Source organism: Molothrus aeneus, chromosome 7 (genome assembly GCF_037042795.1).
Source record: "Molothrus aeneus isolate 106 chromosome 7, BPBGC_Maene_1.0, whole genome shotgun sequence".
In the NCBI taxonomy this organism is placed as follows: Eukaryota; Metazoa; Chordata; class Aves; order Passeriformes; family Icteridae; genus Molothrus; species Molothrus aeneus.
The window spans coordinates 839,245-863,849 of record NC_089652.1 but is presented as its reverse complement, the minus strand read 5'-3'; the positions used below and the strand labels follow the sequence as shown (position 1 = coordinate 863,849).

At 44.3% G+C, this 24,605-nt stretch overlaps 1 protein-coding gene across 2 annotated transcripts in view; it reads right to left on the bottom strand.

Moving 5' to 3' along the window:
• IQCA1 (IQ motif containing with AAA domain 1) overlaps nucleotides 1-24,605 on the bottom strand; it is a 106,810-nt gene that overhangs the window by 9,325 nt on the left and 72,880 nt on the right. For both annotated transcript variants that reach the window (XM_066553380.1, XM_066553381.1), the window contains exons 12-16: nucleotides 19,005-19,066; nucleotides 16,466-16,548; nucleotides 14,003-14,110; nucleotides 11,394-11,590; nucleotides 1,769-1,855 (exon numbers count right to left, since the gene is read on the bottom strand). In XM_066553380.1, coding sequence (XP_066409477.1) covers nucleotides 1,769-1,855; nucleotides 11,394-11,590; nucleotides 14,003-14,110; nucleotides 16,466-16,548; nucleotides 19,005-19,066 — 537 coding nt within the window. The remainder of the gene's footprint in view (nucleotides 1-1,768; nucleotides 1,856-11,393; nucleotides 11,591-14,002; nucleotides 14,111-16,465; nucleotides 16,549-19,004; nucleotides 19,067-24,605) is intronic.

The following is a 24,605-nucleotide window of genomic DNA, read 5'->3' as shown; positions in this document are numbered from 1 at the left end:
TGGTGGATCATTCCTTTTCTTCTCATGGTCATGCTATGCATTTCTGTCACCCTGGGATGAGCACAGTAACTGATTCTTGCTTTGGCTTCTGAAGGCTGAGCTTGGCTCATCTTTTAGGATGGGCCTGGTCTAGTGGAAGATGTCCCTGCCTTGCAGGAGGTGGAACCAGATGAGCTTTAAGGCTCCTTTCAACCCAAACAATTCTTCAAAATTCCACCACTCCCAAGGGACCTCTGCCTGTCGTTCCAGGCTCATGCTCTCTCCTCTAAGTGTTGGGTGTGCTGTGAACAGTTTGGGATGTGTGGGATTCCAAGCCTGGAGCCAACAGGCTCCCATCAAGGGAAGGTCTTGGGATGGGTACAAGGGCCAGAGGGGATACCCTGGACTCTGAAGTGGGCAGGACAAGAAAATTTTCCACACAGATGGCAAAGCAAGCAAGGATCATGAGTAATCCAGGCCATTTTGGGCCCCTAATCCTTATTTTAGTCCCCATCTGCATTCTCTGTCAGGGTTTGAGCCCAAGAGAAAGGTTCCCTCCCACTGTGGGGACCACTAAGGGTCCCTCTGATGCCTTGAGAGGCTGACCTAGAACAAGAGTTAAAGAATAAAGCAGGGATTTATTAAAAGGATCTCCTCCATGGATCCACCTTGGGCAGCACAAGAGCCCAGCCAGGGCTGCACCCAATATGATCCAAAATGGTCACAAAATGGACAACTGGTCACAGGGTCTGTCACTTTTGTAAGTTCTGCTCCATTTGCATATTTGAGTTAATTGTCCAATTCCAGCTTTAGCCCCTGCAGTCCCACCCTGCTTCTTTTTCTCTCTCCAGCCCACGTTGTTTGTGCTCTTGGGCTGAGATTTGGATCATTTGTCCTTGGTGCCCAGCTGGAGCAGGAATTGTTTTGTCTCCCTGCTCTGTGAAGAGAGCTCAGCATCCCATAATATGAAGCCCAGACCCACACACTAAAGCAGCACAGAATCTGAAAAATACCAAAGCTAAACCTGACGCATCACCTCCAAGGATCAGTGCACCCCCATCATCTCACCCAGCCCTGGCAGAAGGAACAGCCCCAGCCAAGGCTGGGTTGCCTTGTGCTGCCTTTCCAAAATACATTCTTGTGACCACCCCACAGACACTCTAAGATAAAAAGGTTTAATTTTCCATATAAAGCTCTAAAACAAAATATTCTGCAGGCAGCAGGAACTGGGGTGGTGTTGTTGCTGTGAATATGGGGCAGAATTTTAATTTTCTTTCCAATGTGGAAGCCCCACGGGAGAGGAAGGAATGGAAGCAATGGCATTAGGACTCCTGGGAGCCCAAAGAAAATAATCTGTAATTGTAACTATTTAACACAGGCTCATTGTTTTTGCAGTGGAAATCTATCCTTGTTACTTTATTGTTCACTTTGGCTCTATCCAATTTCTCAAATTAGTAGAGCTGAACAATTTAGGTTCATCTCAACTTTTAGCTTCTTGCCTCATATTTTGAAATTCTCCATTTTTCCCTTTTACTTTCCAGTGCACTGATGAGCAGTGACTGGACTATTTTTAAATAAAGCAAGGATAGGTGGAAGAGAGAAATGTGACCTCTTGGGGGCTCTTAGGAAGTCACAAGACTCTCTGAAAAGCTAAAAAAAAAAAAAAAAAGTTAGTGAGACAAGCTATTATCAAGCAAGCTTTGGCAGGTCTGGTCATAGTGGTATGTGCTTTGTGTGGGCTGTAGTGCAACAGGAGAAATGATCTGCACTGAAATAAAGAAGAATTCACCTCATCTTCTCCCTTCGATGCCCCTTTGGAATATATTCTCTCAGTGTCTCCAATCCACACCACTGAAGGCTGCAATTCCTTGCCCACCTAGGAGAAAATGGGGGAGAAAAGGCAAAGAGTTGATTAACACAGCTGCAATTTCACACCTGGGAGCCTTCACTGGGCTTTTGTATCCAGATTTCAGCAGCTCAATTAGCCTGGCTTATTTTTTATCCCTGGGAATGTTGAGCAATCATGGATAGCAGTGCTTGGCAAATCCAACTCTTTCTAGTTAGGAATGGAGCATTAAGAGCCCACCCCAGACTGGATCATTTTGTCTACTATGCTTATCTTTAACTTCTCAGCATGAATTCAGTTGTGTTCCTGCAAAATGAAGCCTGGATTTGGTGTTCAGTGGAAAATCATAGTCCCAGGGCAGCTTTAGGCTGAGGCTGGGACCCCACCCTGCTTTTCTGGATGGGGACACAGGCAGGGCATGGCTGGTGCATGAGAGGGAGGGCACTCTTCATTAAGCAAAACAGTTTGTCAATTTTCTGGTTGAAACATTTAATTTGCAGTGAGCCCAAGAATTAAATTTGAAGGTGGGGCATTGCCCAAAACTGGTTTTTCCTGCTCCAAAGTGGGAGGCACGATACCCCTGGTTCACAGCAGGATGGCAGCAATGCTACAGGCTTTTTCCACATCCTGCACTCTTCCCCATTGCTATAGAAACGCCAGAGGTTGAGCCATTCCAGAGGTTTAGACACTCTGCTGCCAAATTTTAATCACTTTCCAGTGGCTCTCAGAGTTTGCTCAGCAACAAAAAGTGACGGCTCGAGGAGCCAGTGGTAACGAGAGAGAGAGAGAGAGAGAGAGAGACAGGCACAGCTTCTTTCTATCCTGCCTATTTCTTTTTTTATTTTTTTCCTTTAATTCCCCCTAGTTGAAGCTGCTGCTTCCAGGAAGGCAGCTGACAAAACCCAGGGGCTGTGTACATCACAGGCTGCTGGCTGATTGGCAGCCAGGCAGGAGGAATTAAGTTGTGAGCAGCCCTGCAGCTGATTTTTGTGGCTGTGTTTCAAAGAGTGAGTGTGGGTGTGCAAGAGGGGTGGGCTGGGGATGGGGGAGAGCACAGGGAACAAGGGCTGGTCACTTTGTTTGCTGTGCTGCTGATGGGGTCAAGTGGAAGCAATGCCACCTTCAGCATGTGACACTTTGGTGGGTGGCAGCTGGTCAGTCCTAGAATATGTCAGGTGATAGCTCCAAGTCCAGTTGGATTGTACAACCCTGGAATGGCTGGGGCTGGAAGGACCTTAAAGCTCATCCAGTTCCACCCCTGTGGCACTGTCCCAGGCTGCTCCAAGCCCCAACCAGCCCAGCCTTGGACACTTCCAGGGATCCAGGGGCAGCCACAGCTGCTCTGGGCACCCTGGGCCAGGGCCTGCCCACCCTCACAGGGAACAATTCCTTCCTAACATCCCATCTAAACCCATTCTCTGTCAGTTTAAACCCATTCCCCCTTGTCCTGTTCCTGCAGGCCCGTGTAAATAGCCTCTCTCCCTTTTTCTTGTAGCCCTTTCAGGCACTGGAAGTGATGCCTCAGGTTTGAGCTTTTATATTTTCAGGTTCTGTGCTGCTTTAGTGTGCAGTTCTGAGCTTCATATGAGGGCATGTGAGCTCTGTGCACAGAGCAGGGAGACAAAACAATTCCTGCTCTAGCTGGGGACCAAGGACAAATGATCCAAATCTCAGCCCAAGAGCACAAACAACATGGGCTGAAAAGAGAAAAACAAGCAGGGTGGGATCCATAAGCTAAACCTGGAATTGGACAATTAACCCCAATATGCAAATGGAGCAGAACTGATGCAGAACCGTGACCTCATGACCATTTTGGGTCCATCTTGGGTGCAGCCCTGGCTGGGCTCTTGTGCTGCCCAAGGTGGATCCATTGAGGAGATCCTTTTAATAAATCCCTGCTTTATTCTTTAGCTCTGTCTGGCCTCTGTTCTAGGGCAGCCTGCACAGAACATCAGGAGGGGCTCTAAGGTGACCCCCAAGCCTTCTCTTTTCTAGGCTTGACAATCCCAATTGTCTCAGCCTTTCCTTGGAGGAGAGGTGCTGCATCCCTCTGATCAGATTGGTGGCCTCCTCTGGGCTCACTCCAACAGGTCCATGTCCTTCCTGAGCTTTTTCCTTTGGTGGACGGCAGGAACTCAAATATTTAATGTTAATAGTGAAGATGGAAAAAAACAAAACCAACTTATTAGAAAAGATATCACATCCATGGGGAGCCTGTTCAGTGCCTGCTGCTGCAGTGGGAAATAAGGGTGGGGAAAGGTTACAGAGGCTACAAAAGCTGTTGGCAAAGGTTGGATACTGCTGCTGTCTCTCTTTGTCCTTCTGGTGGGGTCTCCACAGGCTGGGAGGTGCAGGTATTCCTTGTTTGGCTTGGAGATGGTTTCTGTGCTGAGCAGCCCCCCTGAAATGCAGCCTAGGTCTGAAACCAGATTATACCTTCATTTTCACAGGAGAACACTCACTGTGGTCACACCTTTCATCTTCTTTGCCCCCTTTGTTTCCCCACTAAGTGGAAATACAATTAATAACCTCAGTTTTGGCCCCTAAAGAGAGAATTCCCTGTGTTTTCTGTTTTGAGGCAAAGAGCTAAATGTAGAAAATGACCTGCATGTGTTTGCTGCCCAGAAAAGCTGTGGATGTTCCATCCCTGGAAGTGTCCAAGGCCAGGCTGGACACTGGGGTTTGGAGCACCCTGGGAGAGTGGGAGGTGTCCCTGCCATGGCAGGGTGGCATTGGATGAGCTTTAAATCCCTTCCAACCCAAACCATTCCATGATTTTTCAGGTGTTAATAGACATTCATATAACCCAATTCAACACACTGTATTTGAGCCTGGCTGTTTCTTCTTGGAAATCCAGATGAGATCCCCAGAATACACTGGCATCTAATTTCAATTGTTGGCAGATCTGTAGCTGCCTGTATATCCCCATGTTAAACGCTCCATTTGAATTATCCATGGACAGTTTGAATCCATGGATAATTAAATGCACTGTACATAATTAATTTGTAATTGAAATTTTATTAGCTTCGCTGCAATTCCACAATGTGTTGGAGCTGCCAGCAGATGGCCCCTTAACCCTTCTAATACCACACTGAGTGAGATTTGCTTTTCGGGAAAATCATTATGGAAAAAAAAAAAATAAAAATCCCTCTCATCCTGCTGTCAAGAGTCACCAAAGATCAAACAGCACTTTTGAAAGCCTGGGGTTCAGCTTTTCAAACCTGGGAGCCTGAGTTTAACAGTTAAATTGTTACACTTGAAAATGCAGGAATTTGATTCTTGCCCAGCACATGTTGCACAAGGCTCCTCCAAACTTGAAGGATTTGATGGAATTATTTTTTTTAAAGGCCCAAGATATTTTAGAAGTTCAAGTTATTGCTAAAAAACTTAGTGCTCTGTAGTTTTATACCCCCAGAAATGCTGCACTGAAACCTGTGATTAGACCTGATCAGTGGGAGCATCACCAGGTAAATATTCCTGTGCTAGTGATGAGGCCACTGTATTCTGTTTTGTGAGGCAGAAAATGACTTGCAACAGGATAAATTTAATTTTTAACCTTAGGGTAACACAAGTTCAAGCTGCTTTCTCACAGAAATAATTGCATATTTGAGCACTGTATGATACTTAACACTTCAAGGATCTCAGAACTCCAGCAGGCTGAGCTGCACCAAGAGCAGAATTGTTCTGGATGCTGGAAGAAAGACTCATTGTACTGTTGTCAAATTTTAGCTGTGGTGGGAGAGTCTTGTGGCATGGAAATGCTAAACACACACAGAATTCTGTCAGTGTACCAGGACAAGCTCCTGAACCTGCCAGAACAATGGTCTGGCTGACAATACAGCAGTGTTTATGAACAAATGAACACAAATCAGTGGGAAAAAAATTAAATTAATGGCAGCCTTGAAAATTCTGTTGCTTCTAAATGCTGGGGTTGTATAATTTAATCTAAATAAACTGCATCATATCCCTTTTTTGGGTGTAACACTTGTACAGTCACCTCTGAGCTGCTGAAGAGCAGACCCAAAGAGGCTGATAAGAGTCCTCCAGCACTGATGGTGCTGAAATATTTCTGGACAATATTTAATTTCTGTGGCCCTGCACAGCTCACACCGAGCTGCTGTCACACACACACAGAGCTCCCCTGCTGGCATTTCCTCCTGGTCACCTCTCCCCAACCTTGCAGCCTGGCCAGAGCTGCTCTGAGGAGCTTTCCCCAGGTGTGCCTTGGGGCACAATGAGCTCTGTGTGTGCTCTGTGCCCTGAGAGGGGATGGACCCTGGGAGGGGCTGGGTCGGGGTTAATCCTCTGCTCGGGATTAACCCCCTGCTTGGCATTTTTATTGCCCAAAGCTAAACCTCTGAACTACCTGGGCTTTTGTGTCACTGAGGTGGGCATTCTCCCCTCTGCCCTTGCTCCTTTCTGGATCTGATTTTGCTTCCATGCCTCCTTCCCTGCCCTTCCTTGCATCTTTCCTGGATTTTATGCGGACATAGGAGAGGCAATTGGCACAAGCTGGCAGCTCAGGCTGGGAAATGGGGCTTAATTGGAATATTCCAGTGTGGAATATTTCAGTTAATATTGAAATATTAAATAAATAATAGTTCATTAAATTGTTATGTAATATGACATAGAAATAAATAAGATTTAATATTGGAATATTAAATTAGTAATAGTTCATTAAATTGTTACATTGTATTACATTATTATTGTATTATATTATAATGTATAATATATAATTACTATAATAGCTAATATTACATGATATATATAATATTACATTATATATAATAATATAATTTAATGATATATTATAATATAATGATATTATAATATATTATAATATAATGATATATTAAATTATAATGATAAATATGATAATATAATATTATATTATGCTATATAATATGATATTATATTATAATATAATATGATAATATGATAATAATATAATATAATATAATATAATATAATATAATATAATATAATATAATATAATTATCATATTACACATTAGAAATAAATAAGATTTAATATTGAAATATTAAATAAATATTATTTCATTAAATTGTTATGTAATATTACATTATTCTTGTATTTTATTATAATGTATAATATATAATTATTATAATAGATAATATTATATAACATATATAATATTATACATCTTATTATATTACAATATTACACATTAGAAATAAAGAATATTTCATATTGAAATATTAAATAAATAATATTTCATTACATTGAAATCATTACATGATATTACATTGAAATAAATCATATTTCAATATTATTTTAGAAATAATATTTCAATATTTATTTTATAATAAAATTTATCAATATATTTTATTGAAATAAATAAGATTTCAATGTGGAATATTCTGCTTCACGCTTCCAGAGTGAGTTTTGTTTTGGGGGGAGGATTTCTGGGAAGTGCTTCTCTGCTGGACACAGATCCTCCCCTTTTGGCTGTGAGGCAGAGCTGACCTGGCAGGATTTGCTCAAGCTTGGTGTTTGCAGCCTCTTTCAATAGTTTCCCTATTCAATATCAATCTCCCTCCCATCTCTGAACAGGCAGATTGAAATGTTGGTGTTTCTGCTCTGGTATGAGAAGTCATTTCCTCTGGATGACATTAAAATGCCTGCCTGGAGTCACACACAAGCTCTCTTGGATCAGGGCTGCTGTGTCTCCTGTGAGTCCCCTCCCTGAGAAAGGGGCGGGGGGGAAAGAATTTGGCTTTTGCATCTGAAACAAATTAAAGTTTCATTTTTTCCCCAATCCTATTCACTTGTTTAGGGCGTCTTCCACCAAACAAGTGCCAGCAGCCAACACTTCAGTCATGGAAGGAAAGTTTCCTCATGGTCATTTTATGCTCTGCAGAGTTTCCTTTCATTACAGAAACTCTTTTGTTTGCACATAGGACAGGTAATCAAAAGTGTGAGGTGACTTCACCTTTCTCACAGAGCACCATAAATCCTTATTTACTAAATCCTGGTTGTGTGGATCAGAATTTAAGAGGCAAAGAGCTGTCATGTTTCCTGTCCTTCACTCACAACTTGCAGTGCCAGGTCTGTATTTTGCTTGACTAACTCTCCATAAAGGCACTTCTGGGAAGGTGGAGTACAAAGCTGCCTTAACAAAAGTTGCTGTTTCCAAAAAAAGCTGCCCAGAAGTGTCTGATTATGGAGATCTGGGGCATTTTCAGTGATCTCTGCACACAGGGCCCTCAGATGGGGGGTACTGTGCTGGCTCAGGTAAGACTCAGAGCTGGGAATATTAAATATAAAATATCAGCTGCAAGCTATCAACGACTTCCATGGTTTGTCTGCCACATGTGCCACTGTCCAGTGTAGTCTTACATTAATCCAAATAACCAGAGTTTTGTACTGTGGTGAAAAATGAAGTTTTTGGGGAGGGCAGGTACCAGTGCTCAGCTTTCTCTTGTCAAGGAATTTGTTTTGAATGTGTGTTGTTTTCTTCAGCTTGGGTAGCAGTAAATTCCTGCAGGATATAGGAGATTTCTTGTCCTCTGGTTCCTCATAAAACTTTCTCCTTAATACACAAACAAATTTCCTTGTTGCTGCTTGTGCCCATTTCTTCTTGTCCCATCTCTGTGTACCTCTGGGCAAAGTCTGACTCTGTTCTCTGTGTTATCCCCTGAAAACCCTGAAAACAGCAGCTAAACTCCCTCTCCCTCCAGCTTTATTTTAGCCCCAAATAGCTGGATTTGTCCAGATGTGTCTCACACTCCTGCCCCTTATCTCCACAGCTCTCCTCTGGAGCTGCCTGTTTAAACAGGGCAGCCCAATACTGCACACAATGTCCAGTTGTGGTCTCATAAATGCCCAATAAGAGGCAACAATTGATTATTTTAAGGTGTTTGCTATATTCCTGCTGGTACAGGCAGGTATTTGGCTGAGTTAGTGCTGCTGGACTGGAGCAGAGAGAGGGGGGAATGAGGCACATTTGGCATTGTCAGAAATAAAGAGGTGGAAGTTGTGTGAGGGCAGGATTGTTTCCAGCCTGGCTCTGAGAACCTATAGGCTCTGAGCTGAAATGCTCAGCCATGGGGACAGAAGGTGATGGGAGAGCTGAGACCACCACAGGAACTGGGAATGCAAATGGAACACAGTGGATTTGGATGCTGCTAGTACAGGCCAGTGTGAGGTCACAGGGTCACAGACTGGTTTGGGTTGGAAGGGACCTTAAATCCCATCCAGTGCCACCCTGCCATGGGCAGGGACACCTCCCACTGTCCCAGGCTGCTCCAAGCCCTGTCCAACCTGGCCTTGGGCACTGCCAGGATCCAGGGGCAGCCCCAGCTGCTCTGGGCACCCTGTGCCAGGGCCTGCCCACCCTGCCAGGGATGGACTGAACATCCAGGAAAGAGAAACCCTGTGCTGTGCCATTGGCTGTGCTGTTGAAGCAGCAGGGTTTGCAGCAGTGCTGCAGATGGAACAAGTCACCTTTTGGTAAACAAAGGTGCCAGGGATGCTGTGCCTCCTTTGCTGTGCCTGCAGCAGTGACTGCTCAGCACTCCTGTGAGAATTTAAAAAATTAAGAGTGTTTTGGGAAAGCTGTAAAAGGTGTGCTTATAGTGATTGGATAAAACTACTGTCAATATGCTTTTACTTTATGTGATTAGTCAAAAAACTTTTAAAATAAGTTGTAACATTAAGTTCTTAGTCTGCTGCCTAAAATGTAAGCTGCTGGCATCTTCCCATTGTCATAACCATGTAATAAAACTGATGCTAAAAACCAAAACAACTCAAGATACGTTCCTAGCAATCCCATCCTGTTTGTGATTTGGACATAACCCCCAACCAACAACACATTCCCACTCTGTCTCCATGGCTGCTCCAGGTAAATTCATCCTGGGCTGTGCCAAATATGATCCATCACCTGGGAAAGCCTCAAACTGGGGAAACACAACAGCCCTGGAGAGCCCTGATTCCATGAGATTGTGAGCAACTCCATCCCAGGAACTCACAGGGGCTCACTGAAGTGTCACTGTCCTTTGCAGGAGAGAAATAAGCTTGGACTGCTCCCCATGGTTTTGAGGAAGGAGTTGGAGAAGTATTTCCAGCTATTTTTAATTAATGTGGAAAAATGTAGGGGTTTGAATGTAGGCACACACATACATGATGTGTGTGTGTATTCTTATTAATGTGTATAAATACACATTTTATGCATACTCCTCTTATTGTTCATATTATTTATATGCAAGTATACCAAAATTGCTATATTCCCCTTGCTATCTTCAGCTGGAACCTTGTCCAGGAGTACAAAGGCTTCCCTCATTTTCTCCTGTGCTCCAAGCCCTTGTGCTCTGGCAGGGCCTGGCCTGCAGCCAGAGCTGAGCTCTGCCATGGATGAGGGCAGAGAAATGGAGAGCAGAAAGGTGAAATGTGCAGAGAAGAGGGACATTATCCTGCTAGCTCAGGAGAATGGCTCTGAATTGTGTCAGGGAGTGCCAGGCCCAGTGCCAGTGCCACAGCATCACAGGTGTGTGATCACAGCACTGCCACCCCTCCCTCAGCACCACCTCCTCGAGGGTGGCTTTGCTCAGCTGTCACAAAACCTGCTCCAGTGCTGGATTCCATAAAATACAGCTGATAAATCCCCAGCAAGGCCAATTTTAGTAGACCTCTGGCACTGGAAAAATATTCCCTTTGGCTTTTTCCTTATTTTTTTTTTATTTGTCTGGAAATGTCTACCAGCTCCCATTTCTGGAGCAGAAATGCTGAGGATTTAGAATCTGGAAGAAATCTTGCCAGGATAGTGTATTTTTTAATTTTTTTTTTTTTTTTTTTTAGGAGGAGGGTTTGGGCTGTGTTTTTCACAGTTCATATGCCTGCTTTCATTTCCAGACTTCTCATACATTTCTGTTCCTGTAATCCTGAACCAGGATTCCTTCTTTTGAAGAACTTGCTGATAGGTAAACAGAGAGCAATATAGGGGAGAGAGCTCTTGTCCAGCAACAGCCCCAGAGAGGAAATTTCTGACCACCCCCAGCCTAGCATTTGATTAAATACTGCATGGCAAGCATTCCTGGCTGATGTGCACATAAACAGAGAACAGAATTTGCTTTATCTGTGCTGCTTTTCATATTCAAGGTAACACAAAGCTCCCATAAATCTTAATGTGAAAAATATGGCTGCTCCCAGTGATTTCTCCTGGGGAATGAAATCCTCTGCAGAGCTGCACACACTGGCTGTCAACAAGTGGTTTCACAGAATCACAGAGCCATTTTGGTTGGAAAAGACCTCTAAAATCAAGTCCAACCTTTGACTTATCACCACCTTTCAATTAGTCCAGAGCACTGAGTGCCATGTCCAGTTGTTCCTTGGACATCCACAGGGATGGGGATCCACCAATCCCTGGGCAGCCCTTTCCACAAATTCCAGAAATTCCTCCTGATGTTTTGAACACTTGAAGGCAGGGAAGGAACTCCAGATTGGGTTGAGCAGCTTTGCCCAAGCTGTGTATGCTCCTTGTTAGGGAGGAACAACAATCCCCTGTTTGTCCCACAAAAGAACTGGGCCACCTTTGTGGAGAATTGCCCACCTTGAGAATCATGTGAAGCATCATGATGAGGCCTTCCCTGCCTGGATACTTCCCAGTGCTGGAAGGAGTGAGGCTGAAGAGGTTGGCTCCTGTTTCTGTGCAGATGGCATGGACCAACATTTTCTTTCCAACACCAGCAGGTCCTGCCAGCAACAGGGATTTCACCAGAGGAGCATTCTCATGGACAGTTTGGGAACCTGTAAAAAGTCATAAGGCACTATTATTGCTTTCATTTAAATCTGCCATAAAGGTAATGGAATGATTCCTCCTTTTTTATTCCCCATAAATAATTGATAACATGAATTAATTGTTTCCTTCCTATGCCATGAGTGCTCTTGAGTTCAATTCTGTATAACCAGAGCTGAGAGCCCAGCAGATTTAACATCTCTCTTTGGAACAGGACTCACCCACCCTTCTTTGTACCTCCTGATGGGAAAACTTCACTTTTAAACCCCTGTGAGCTAAAAGAATGATTTTGAGAGCAGAGGAAATGTGAGTGCCAGGGCTGCTGTGCCTGCTCAGCATTCCCACTCTGTCTCCATGGCTGCTCCAGGTAAATCCATCCTGGCTGTGACAAATATGATCCATCACCTGGGAAAGCCTCACCTTGGCAAAACACAAGCACAGACAGATTTAGGTGGTTGATGGGGATGGAACTTGTCTTCCCTGCAGCTGCCAGCACATGAACTGGGGACAGGGGAACCTCCAGAGGTGGAAGTGGCAGGAAATGTCAAATGTTTTGTCCATGCCCACTTTGCCTCGATGCCTAAAGATGTGCTGTGTCAACAGTGGTGCTGTTTAAATGTGTTTGAAAATCTCTGGGAGCACCCACTGCATCTGGAGCTCTCTCAGCCTGGTGTCCATCAGATTGTGGGAGTGAAACTGGCCCCAAAACTGATGGGCTGCAGAGGGAGCCTTTGCCTCAGCCTGGAGAAGCCCTCTGGCTTAATGGGGATGGCTGCTATTTAAAACAAATCCAATCAGGGTGGTTATCTATGTCCTAATGGTTTAACATCCCAAATAAATGGCAGGGAACTGAGCACAGAGACAAATGCCATTATTCCAGCACGGTGCAGGGTGTAGGAAGTTGTCAACCACCCAGGCTTTATTAATATTTGGTCATTCCACAGCAATCCATTACTATTGCACAAAGATTTATTAGGAGGGGAGCAGCAGACTCCTCTGTGTTAAAAATGAAGTATAGCTTCTAATATTCTTTCTCCTTTCAGCTGCTTGTAATTTTCTTAATGCCATTTAAGCTGGGGCTTTCCTTGCCATCAGGTGGCTATTTTGAGAAAAACTTTCACTTCTGTGATACACAATTATCTTATGATGAACAAGTTTGGAGACCAATTAAGTGAAATGTCATCTGTAACAGATCACCCCATAGGTGAAACCATTCCTGAACCTTTTTTTTTTTTGGTTCATGTAATAGCTTTTGTTACTCCAAGGCATTTTTCAAACTGCTCTTGCAAGTACCTTTTGTTTGTTTAACTAGTCCAGGGTCTCCTCTCCCTAGAATTTTTGCCAATTGTATGAATGGCAGAAAACTTATGGGTTCTCTTGATTAAGGGGGTGTCTCAGGGCTTGATTTCCCTAGATCAGATGGTGTCAAAACACAGCTTTGGAGGAGTCTGGGGATATGTGAAACACATTGTGCAGACAGGGATAACTGCTGAGCTCTCTCAGCTGACTGCAGTCAGACCTTCAGCCTTCCCCAAACCAGCTGAGGGTGTTGCTCCAGGTGGGAAGAGCCCCATCCAAGCTGAGGAGAGAATAACCTGAGCACTTTGGAAGGAGGGGAAAACAGAAATTCTGTGTTTGCTCTGTGTTCCAGGGCGGGAGGCAGGCAGATGTTGGTGATTTTGCCCTCTAAGGGGGATGAGCAGACACTGACACATCCTGGAGGAGTTAAAATCTCCCTGAGATCCACTGAGATTCCATTCAGGAATGGAAAAGGAGGCAAGTGAAGTACTGAGGCTGGAAAATCCAATCAGGAGTGGAAAGGGGCACAAACGAGGTTTTGATAAAGGCCCCCGAGACAGGCACTTCTTGCAATCACTGGAGTTTGGCACAATGCCATTCCCAAGTGAAAAATGGGATAGATTTTCCATTAAAAGCAAACAACCTGACCCAGCAAAGCCTTGCTAGGTATTGGCTAAGCCTGGCATTAAAACTGCAAGGGCATTTACAAGTGTTTTCTGTGATGTACAAAATGTATCCAGACTAATTCCTCCAACGATTGCACCGTGCAGCACCAGTAACATTAGCCAGCTTGTAAAAGGTAAATTTCAACCTTAGCCCTTCCCTTAACTTGATTAATTTTGATCACTGGAGCTTGTTTTAGCTATTATCTTTCCCAAGTGGTTTCCCTTGATGTGCTGCCATTCACAAACTGTTGCCATGCAAGCAGAGATGGGCTGGGGAGGGGATGCCTGCCCCTCTGCACTGTTCAAGTGCACAGCCCTCACTCTGAAGGCTTCATTGAAAAACAATTAGACTGCAAAATGCTTCAGATTGCCACTAATCAACCCTGTCAAAGCCAGTAAGATGCACTTTCTGGCAGGAAGCAAAGCCTCAGAGTGCTCTGCCCTCTGGTGTGCTCTTACCCAAGGGCAATATTCCATAGAGTGCCACGAGCTGCCTGACTTCTGGGATGGAGGGCATGGGCTGGGCCCCTGTCTCACGAAGGAGGCTCCCCAGACAGTCGTAGTAGCCTGTGAGGAGGAAGCAGGAGCTCAGCAGACGTGCCAGAGTTGTTGCAGAAAGCATCACTCAGGGAATGAGGAGCTGCCCCAGCACGGGGGCTGGAGCACACGCTCAGCAGAGCCAGGCTCAGGGACTCGAGCTGGGCAATCTTCTGGTGGAATGTGGCCCTGAGAAAGGTGAAGTGCAGAGGGAAACTGGAGCTGAGCAGGCTGTGGAAGTTGTTCAGCAGAGAGCAGACGGTTTCCAGTAACCCTTGAAAGGAACTTTGTGGAGAAGAATCATTAGCAGCGCCATAAATCACGCTGCTGGCAAAGCATTCCTGGATTTGGGATTTTGCAGGGCTAGAATCCCAGTGAACCATGAGCTCTCAGAAGGATTTCAAAAAGGGGGAAAAGCTATTTTAACAAGCTTTTCCCTGGCTGGGTCCCATCTCAGCTCCTCGCTGTGTCACCTCATTTGGTGGGGCCCTCTGCTTTGCAGTTCACCTCTTCTTTTTTTCCCCCCCTTTTATTCAAAAAAACCTCCACAAAACAACCCAAGGAAACTAAAAATCCCTGACATGAGCTGGAAGGATTTAATCTTGCCTTGGCTCTGGTTGCAGAGCTATAATCACATTGCTTGCCCTGTCAAAGCCCATATCCAAGCAGTGCTGGAGAACAAAGATATAGGAGGATGGGCCACAAGCAGGAAAAGCAGTTGTGATGCAGTCAGTGATTATTTTTAGCATAAATTACATGTGATTATGGTGATTATTATTGAAAAATAATAATATATTATGTTTTACTGGAGATAAGAAGGCAGAGGGCAAGAGGCCTCTGGAGCAGAGGCAAATTAGCAGTGGTTAAGAGCAAAAGTGGAGGTATAATTTGGGGGCAAAAAGGCAGACAAGGCCTGGTGCAACTGCCCCCTCCCCTCTGAAGAATAAAATTAATTTCAGGTTTTATCTTTTATTTAAGGAGAAATCAAAAGAACGGGATAGGAATTAATCTTCACAGATTTAATTAGAAGGCATCAAAGGGTTTAATTGCAACTGCACATAAATCACAGTGGATATTCTCTGACTAATTTAGATAAGGTCACCAAGAAAATTAGTTCAGTGATGTCAGTTTGTCATAGAGGGGGGACATTTCAGTGCCTTTACTGGCTGTGTAGCACAGTTCCACTCTTTGTCCTTTCCCCAGGAACTGGAAGTGACCTTCCTTAGGCTCCAGCCATGGAAGGCTGAGCAGATGAAGGCTTCTTTCTCTGCAGGCTTTGACTGTGTCCTTGGAACCTTCAAAAGAGTTTTTCTGGATTTCAAAAAATGGTTGGAGATGTGCTGTTTTAAAAGCATTTGTGATGGGGGAATGTTTGTTGGACAAAAGTGACCTTGATAGGTTGGGAGAACAAAGAAAGAATGGAAATCTTCCTTTACTCGGTGGTCTTTAATGAGCATGAAATGGATAGGACACTTAATTGAGAGAATGAACAGCTCTTCAGAGGGGTGGGCAGAGGCTCTGCAGGCTGAACTGGTGCTTTTAAGAGTTTATATAAACATGGCATTTGGGGGTGATATTGAATTTGTCTTTTCTGCCTTGGCCTTGTACTATCAGCCTATAGCACTTCTGCTTCTGGATGGCTGCAAATTCAAACCATGGCCATTGACATACCTGAATCTTGGGGTTTTTTTTGCTGTTAAGATGCTGTGATTTCCCTGTGTGTCACAAAATGTTTGTGGGCATGGTGTTAGACACCTCTAAAGTCTGCAAATGTGGGGTTTGGGGGTTTTTTACCCCTTTTTTTTCTCTGTAGAGCATAGATAAGCAGGTCTGGCTGCAGTTGCAGCTAACAGAAACCAGACAAGAGGAGTGTGAAATGCAGAACTAGGCAGAGACACATCTTACTCACATGAAGGGCCAGATATGCCTCAAAGCACTGCTCAAAGTTCATGGGCAGTCAGGGAGGTGCAGGGAAGGGGCTGAGTCTTTACAAAAGACAACAAAAGCTGGAGGTACAATTTTTGCTGCTCTCTGGGAAATATTCTGCATTATGGATTATGACCCCAGCTCTGTTAGACTGGCACTGTCTTGGCACTGCCTGGCAAGGGCTCCTTGAAGGGTGTTGTGGCTCCAGCTCAGAGTGGCTGTGACATCCACAACCATTCCAGGCTGTTGCTGCCTGGAGTCAAACACCAGCTCTGCAAACAGGTCCTGCCTTCTGTAGCAGAAGTGAAAGCTCCTGAGCAGCCTTGATTTGCATACCTGGCCTTAGATATTCAAAGTGCAGTGACCTGAATTCAGTCTTGACTGAAATAGGGGTCAGTGAAGGTGGAATGGCTGGAGGTTTGGTCAAACACCATGTTTGCTCCAAAAGGGGTACTTTACCCATGTAGTCAGAGAGATTCACATTCTTGACTTGGATGAGCAATCTTTCTTCTGCAAGTTGCTGGTACAGGGAATCAATGGTCCTGCAGGCAAGAGACATCAGTCAGAAATGGTCAGGAAAAGCTCAGTGCTCTCAGAACTGAGCCAGCCTGGGAGTTATTTGTTTGCCCAGCTTTATAAATGCCCTCTGTGGCTCAGAGGTGCATGATTAGTGCCATCAGTGTGAAATCAATAAGCACAGTTTCTGTCTTGTGCTGAGCAATGACTTTCCCTCCCTCACAGGCTGGGTCCCCCTCTCCTGCTGACTCCATTTACCCATTTCAGGTGATGCCAGATCAGTTATGACTTGTGTAATGGACTCATTCATTAATATCAATTACTGGGAAATTATTTTTAAATTACACAATAATGGCAATCCTAACACTACTATACCTGTTCACCCAGCTCTCCAATTAGTACTAATTCATTAATTCTTCTTGGAATTCATTGTGTTGGCAACAGACAGCCTCATCTCTCTGGGAACACACTGGGAATGCCTCACTCAGATCCACCACCTGCAGGGTTGTGGTCACAGGGGGATTGGGGCAAAAATATCCAATTTGGAAGTGTTGCCCCATCCCTGGCAGTGTCCAAGGCCAGGCTGGACAGGGCTTGGAGCAGCCTGGGACAGTGGGAGGTGTCCCTGCCCATGGCAGGGGTGGCACTGGATGGGCTTTGGGGTCTCCTCCAACCCAAACCAGTTTGGGATTCCATCAAATGGGCAAAAGTTCCCCAGGGGAAGTTTCTCCCTATCTCCATTAGTGTCTGGAAGTAGATTCCAATAATGAAGGAGTTAAAACACTTAAATTTGTGTGTGGTTTTCTAGTGATGTGGATCCTCTCTATGCTTTCTTTTGGAATTCTAGGTATTAATTTCAAGGACATTTCTGGCACTTGGTTTTATAGAGTAATACTGCTTCCAGGATGATGAAAACTGAATAAACCTGTCGGAAATTCTCAGTGTATTGACAGCATAAACAATATTGACTTCAGTCTTTTTAGATCTCTCAGTGTTTTTCCACAATTTTCACATTCTTTCCCCTCAATTATTCTGTCTTTCTCACCTATCTTAATTGGGATGTCCTGGTCTGGCTACAATAAATATATTTAATAGTGCCTCTCAGCTGGCTAATAAACCTCCAGGTATAATTTGAGGTCTGCAGCCCTTTTTTCCATTTCAGCTGAGAAGTTTTATGTTTATGCAGTCTTAGTGGCACAATTAATGTAGGAGCAGCAATAAGCAAATCCAAAATTTAATGCACCTTCAACAAGGTTGATTTTGCTGCTCTGACTCTTGCTTTCATCCTCAGTGGTTTTATGTTGGGAATGCATCATAAACCAGGCAGAAGTTGGAATGGGACTAACCTGGCAGCTCTGGTGGGAGCAGGACTTCTACTTTTCCTCGTTTATTATTTTTACTGTGCCAGTTAAATGATGCATGTCCCCTGCAAGGGAGGGGGATGTGACCAGTCTGTGCTGACTAGAACCCCCTGTGCCCCCTTCACTGGGCCAAAAGGGAGATTTTAATCTCAGTTATTCAGCTCCTCTCTGGGTTATTTCTGAAATGCTCAGCAGGGAAGAGCAAAGCAGGGAGCCAAAATTCCAGATAAAAAGCCAGCTACTAAAAAGCTCATGTTTTCAGCTGGCTGCATGGTAAGTTTATATCTAAAGAAGCAGATATGTGCAAGAGCAGTTTTAAAAGCAGGGAATATATCAGATTTTGGCCCTGTTCTGTAGGAGAGATCCTGCTCTGTTAGAATCCATGAGACATGGATTTTAAATATTTGCTTGGAGGTGTTTTTTAATTTTTTAAAATATATTTTAAAGCAGGTAAAGAGCTCATTGGCTGATTGTGTGGTGCCAGCACCCAAATGATGGAGTCCAGGTCTGGCTGTTCTTGCACCAATGGGTTTGGGGGGTGAATTTCACTGACTGTGTTTGGCACTGTGCTGTTCTCCAGCCCTGCTCCTGGATCAGCTGCTCCCTGTGGTGATGCCTCTGTGTAGTGTGAAAAATGGCTGGGTTTTCAGGGAACACATCACTCTCATTGAAAATGGCAGGGCAGAAGGAAAAATCCTCTCAGATGCTCCAAATAAAATAAGAGTGATTCAAAGAGCAAGGGTCCACAAGAGGAGGCCAGGTCTGCCAGGACTCTGATTGATCCATGAGACTGATTTATGGCATGTACACCACAGCTCAGCCATGAGGGGGATTTGGGGAGTGTCTGCAGCCTCCCTTACTGGGATGGAAAATCTGAGAGCCAACAAACCAGCCAGGTGTTTCTGCACCTGCAGAGAGGGGGAAGAGGCACCCAGGGCCCATCTCCTGCTGAAATGCTGCATGTGCTGAGCTCTGCCCACTGCAGTTCACCTGCCTGCAGGGGAGGGACTGCTCCTGCTGCTGTGTGGCAGCACAGTGGGGACTCGAATTTGTGTTTGGTGGTGAAGGTGAGGAAAACCAAGGCTGATATTGGAGATGTAATGCAGAAAGGTTCTCCTCACCTGCCAGGAGTCAGATCTTTCTCCAGCTCAGATATCTTTTTCTTCGCAGGTGTCTTGCTTGCCTGAGGACCACACAAGCAAGCAGGAGTCAGTGACTTTGGAACAGATAAATATTTTTGGATGTACTGAAGCAAAGTGAGGGCCAGAACAGCCAATGTTTCAGTGTTTGAGTGTAGCCCAAAGAGAAAAACCAAATCCTTAACCAGCAGTGCTACATAGCAAAGCATCCCAGGGTCATTTTGCTCCAAGGGAAGAAGCTTCTCTCCTTCCTTTTGCTTGGATATTAAACTTTTTTTTTTATTGGCACAGCTGTCCAGGACAGAGGTGGAATCCCCAGCCCTAAAGGGCTTTAAAAGCTGTGTGGATGTGGCACTTGGGGACATCATTTGTGGTGGCCTTGGCAGGGCAGGTTAAGGGCTGGACTCGATGATTTCTCAGAGACCTTTTCTAGTTGTGTGATTCTTATTCCATGATTTTTCTGGAACCCACTTCTGTGGGTGAGGGGAGACATGGCCCTTGCTCAAGAAGGAAGCAGGAAGGAAAAGGGTGTGGGGTCTAAGTAGCTGCTCCAGAGACTGTTTATGCCTTTTTAAAAAATAGATATATATTAAGTAAAATATCTAAGCAGCTTCCCTGAGGGGAAAAGCTCCTGAGACTCTGGCTACCCTCCTAACCACTGGACATCCTTCTCCTCCCTAATGCCTCAGGGAAGAAGCTGGAAGAGGTCAGAAAACACAACCTGCTCTTTTCATCTTTTCACCACAATTTCACCACAGAAAGATTTTGACTCGTCTCCCTCATTTCTTTCCATCTTACAAAAAGAAACTCCTGGCAAACATAAATAAGGAAGATGTGACTCAGGCTTGTCAAGCCCCTCCATTAATTACAGCTCAGGAGCCATAAATATGGTTAGGGATAATTAGTAGTGTGGAGAGGGCATCATTAATCCATGTTAGTGCCCACCACTGGTGTCTGAGCTCCTTAAACCACCTCAGCATTGCTCCAGTGGAGCTGTTTACACAGAAACCTTGGTGCACCAGGGGATTTCTCCAACAGCTTAAATTTAAGCACGTGCTTAAATGCTTAGTTGAACAAGACAGTTTATTCTTTCCAAAAGTTTATGTTCACTTTCCTGGGAATACAGTCATTTACTTTGCTTTTTTTTATAAGAGTGAATACTTCTGCAGAGCTCTGGCAGCTGTGTTGTTGAGTTTAAAAAAAATCCTATCCAATTATCTGGAAAATGCTGGGCTTTTTCACAGAATAGATCAGCAGCCTTCAGGAATACATCAATTTCAGGTTTTTCAGGGATAGACACAATGTGAGGAACCTGTGGTTCTATCACCTGTTCTGTTTGTGATGCCACAAAGATAATGCAGATGAAAATGCAGCCTAAGCCCAGCATTACATGGATCAGCTACTGAGACAAGGAGATGGTTTGGGTTAGGATAAAGCAAACAACTCTGTATTTGGAGAACTAAACCTTGGGTTTCTTTACATAAATAAGTTTGGCAGCAAATATTGATCCAAATGTGCCAGGGGGATTTTGTTTTGAAGAAAAGGACTGGGAAGAAGAAAGCACATGCCATGCTGTTTTAACAACTGTGGAAATATTGAGGCTGTCACTGGTTTATTTTTGCTGTTCCTCCTGTTTTGTCTTTTTAACTTCTCTTCCAACAAGCCAGAAATTACGTATATTTGTGTCTGACTGGGAAGAAAAGCTCGTTTCAACCTATGTAAAGACACAAAGCATATGTTGAATTTATTGGCCAACTGGTATTGTCCTCAAGGCAGCTTCACCAATAAAGTAACTCCAGAGCAAAACAAAAATGAACTGTGTGGAGGAAAAATGTGTTTTCCTAATTAACAACAGCACTTGTGGGGAATTTGGCACAGGCTGAGATGTGATAAGGGCAAATATGAATTGTAGACAATGGCTTGTCTCCAAAATGTCTTACTGGGAACTGCTTTTATTTAGGAAATGATAATGTTTAATGGATGTGAACACGCTGCTCATTTAGAATGGAAATCTCCTGGCTGCTCTGCCTGAAGTGCCAGCTGAGCTCCTGTGCAGCCATGCCCTGACTGGGTGATTTCCTGCTTTGCTGACCCCACAGAGTGAGCTGCACCAGGTGGCAGCTGGGAGGGACACTGGGCTCTGTCCTGTGCTCTGGGGGTGGCTTCTCCCACCCAGCAAAACGTTTTGGGCAGCTCAGAGGTTGGAGCAGGCAAGAACCTGATTTCAGAGCCAATTCCAGAGCCCTGGCTGCTGCTGGGATGGCAGCAGGAGGGAGAGGCTGTCCAGAGGTGTCCCTGAGGGGAATGGTTGAAACTGGAGGATGTGTGGCACCCTTTGGCTGTGATCTCACAGTCCTGGCCACCACAGGAATCATGGCATGGCTGGTTTGGAAAATCACCCAGTGCCACCCTTGCCATGGCAGAGACACATTCCACCATCCCAGGGTGCTCCAAGCCCTGTCCAGCCTGGCCTTGGGCACTGCCAGGGATCCAGGGGCAGCCACAGCTGCTCTGGGCACCACGTGCCAGTGCCACTCACAGGGAGAAATTCCTTCCCAATATCCCATCTAAAGGCACTCTCAGTTGGAAGCCACTCCTCCTCGTCTGTGGTGTTTGTGAGGTCCCCAGGAGGAGGTGAGAGATGAGAATCTGACTCCATGTTCTCAGAAGGCTGATTTATTATGATATGATATGATATGATATGATATGATGCTATACTAAAACTCTACTAAAGAAAGAGAAAGGATACACACAGAAGGCTTAACAAGAATGAATAATAAAAACTGGGGACTGACTCCTCAGAGTCTGACACAGCTGGCTGGGATTGGTCATTAATTAATAACAATTCACATGGAACCAATCAAACATTCACCTGTTGGTAAACAATGTCCAAGCCACATTCCAAAGCAGCAAACACAGGAGCAGCAATCAGATAATTACTGCTTTCATTCCTCTCTGAGGCTTCTCAGCTTCCCAAGAGAAGAAATCCTGGGCAAAGATGATTTTCCAGAAAATATCATCGTAAAACTTGTCCCTTGTTGTAACAAGTCCCTCTCTGTGGTTCTTGCAGGTTCCCTTGGGGAACAGGGACAGGACAGAAGTGCTCCTGTGGTTTAAGGGAAACAGCAGCGGCTGATGCAGTTTTTTAGGGGATTCCTTGGATCATGTGAGATGTTTAAGATGGGAGGTTGAGCAAGTGAAGCTTTGCACAGGACCTGGGTTGAGAAGTCTGTTCTGGCAGTGCTGAGATAAAACAAGCAGCTTCTGACACTGAAAAATGCTCAGCAAAGATGCTCCCACTGATTCATTAACTTGCTGAATGAGGGACTCTGCTCTGCCATCCCTGTTGGATTTAGGATCCAAAGAGGTGACAGCTCCTACAGCTGGCTGAGGGCTCTGGGTGCAGCAGTTACAGGAAATCCAGCAGGGCTTGGGAAACAGAGCCTTCAAACCCAGCCTTTGCTCAGTTCTCACCCAGCTTCTCTCCTGGCATTTATATCTATATCAATATTTATATTTTCATATAATATTTATATTTCTATATTACATATTATATAAAAATTTATACCTACACATATAGCTATATTATAACTATATATAATTATTATATATTAATTTAATTTTATAATAATGAGTAGAAATTATTTTCATTTATATAATATAAATATTTATATTTTATACTTATATATTTATATCTATAGAGATATGTTTATATTTATAGATATATTTATACATCTTGTCAGTATTTCTGTCACAGCCACTTGTGGTTTTCTTGCTTCTACCCAGTTTCACCAAAAAGGAACCTCCAAAGCTGTGTTGAGGCCTAGCTCAGAAGCAAGTTTTCCATCCACACTTAGGTTCTCATGTCCCTCTTTCCTGGGTTTTCTGTGTCTTTTTTTCTTTTTTTCCCCTGAATTCTGGCCATGCCTTTGTGTATGTGTGGGTGTGTTCATTTCCAATGCATTGCTTTACCTGCACTTGGGGATCAGCAATAAATCCTTGGGGGAGCAGAGCAGGAAAAGCAGCACAATGGGCTCGAGAGAAAGAGCTCTGATAAGCTCTTAAATGTAACTTCCAGATCAGTGACTGCCATGTTCCTCCCTCAGAGGACATCTCCCTGCCAGCCCTTCCTCAGCCTGGTCATTCCCAGTGCTCCCAGTCCTACCTTGGTGATCCTGCCTGGGCAGGGGATGAGCTGCCACTGTGCCAAGAGAAGGAAAATGCAGCTTAGAGCAGAGCTGACCCAATTCCTCTGTTCCTGTTGTGTCCCCATCCCCTTTCCAGTGAGTCATGGGACCAGGGGCTCTCTGGAAGAATCAGAGGCCAGCAAAGTGTGTCTCAAACAGGACACTCTGCTCCATCCCTGGGTGTGGGAAGCTCCCGGCTTGGAAAGAGGCACAGGTGTCACAGACATATTTTATGAAAAATCCTTTTTGACAGGATTTTTTCTCCTCAGAAGCTGAGAAGCCTCAGGGGAAAAGAAAAACAACAATTATGTGCTGCTGTGGAATGCAACAAGTGCATCTTTGATTGGTCCATGTGAGTTGTTTCTACTTGATGACCAGTCACAGGTCCAGCTGTGTTGGGACTCTGGTCAGTCACAAGATTTTATTATCATTCCATTCCTTTCTTTTCTAGCCTTCTGATGAAGTCCTTTCTTCTATTCTTTTAGTGTAGTTTTAATATCTCATTTTCTTTTAATATAATATATATATATATATATATATATAATAAAATAATAAATCAGCCTTCTGAAACGTGGAGTCAAGATTCTCATCTCTTCCCTCATCCTGGGACCCCTGTGAACACCACCACACACAGGATCTGTGACTCCAGCAACAGCAATGTGCTTTATTGACTATTAGCTGCAATCTAATTAATTTTGCTATTTCCACATCAGTCTGCTGCTCTGGAGACCCACTTGTCATGAGAAGAACAATTTTTTTTCACCCAAGTTTGTTCTTCCACAAAGCTGCCAAATGGAGGATTTGTAGTTTTACAAAGTTTATAGAGAGAATAGTTCTTTCAGGTGAGTAATCTTAACTTCAGCAGTGGGAATGGTGGGGATGGAGGAGGATGGGGTATTTTGGTAAAGGAAGACACTCCAAAGAAACTCCTCTTCTCTTCAGGAGGTCTAAGAGCAGCCCTTGGTAGGGCTAAGTGTCAGCTTTTAGCAGTAAGTGGTGTTTGAAGGTTTGGGAATCAGTGATAAAGAACTGATGAAAATAAAGGAGTGGCTCTGGCTAGGCCTGGAGATGTTATATATTGTTTTTCTTAAATCTAAGACCTGAGAGGCCATGATTTCCAGTCTGGAACACTGACTGGAGGGGAGAAATTTCCCTTTAGATTCAAGTTCCAAAATGTCCTTATTGTATTCCCCACAAAAGGGACTTTAAAACTCAGATTGGTTCCTGTGGGTGAGGCAGATTTTTTGTTTTTAATATGGATTTGACAGAAATTTTCTGAGTTGTGAGCTACTCATCTTAAGGCTTGGGCAGGCACAGAACACCTGCCTCTGGTAGGGATTATTCCCTGACAAAGAGAGCAGAAGAAATCCCTCCCTAAAACAGAGAGAATGGCCAA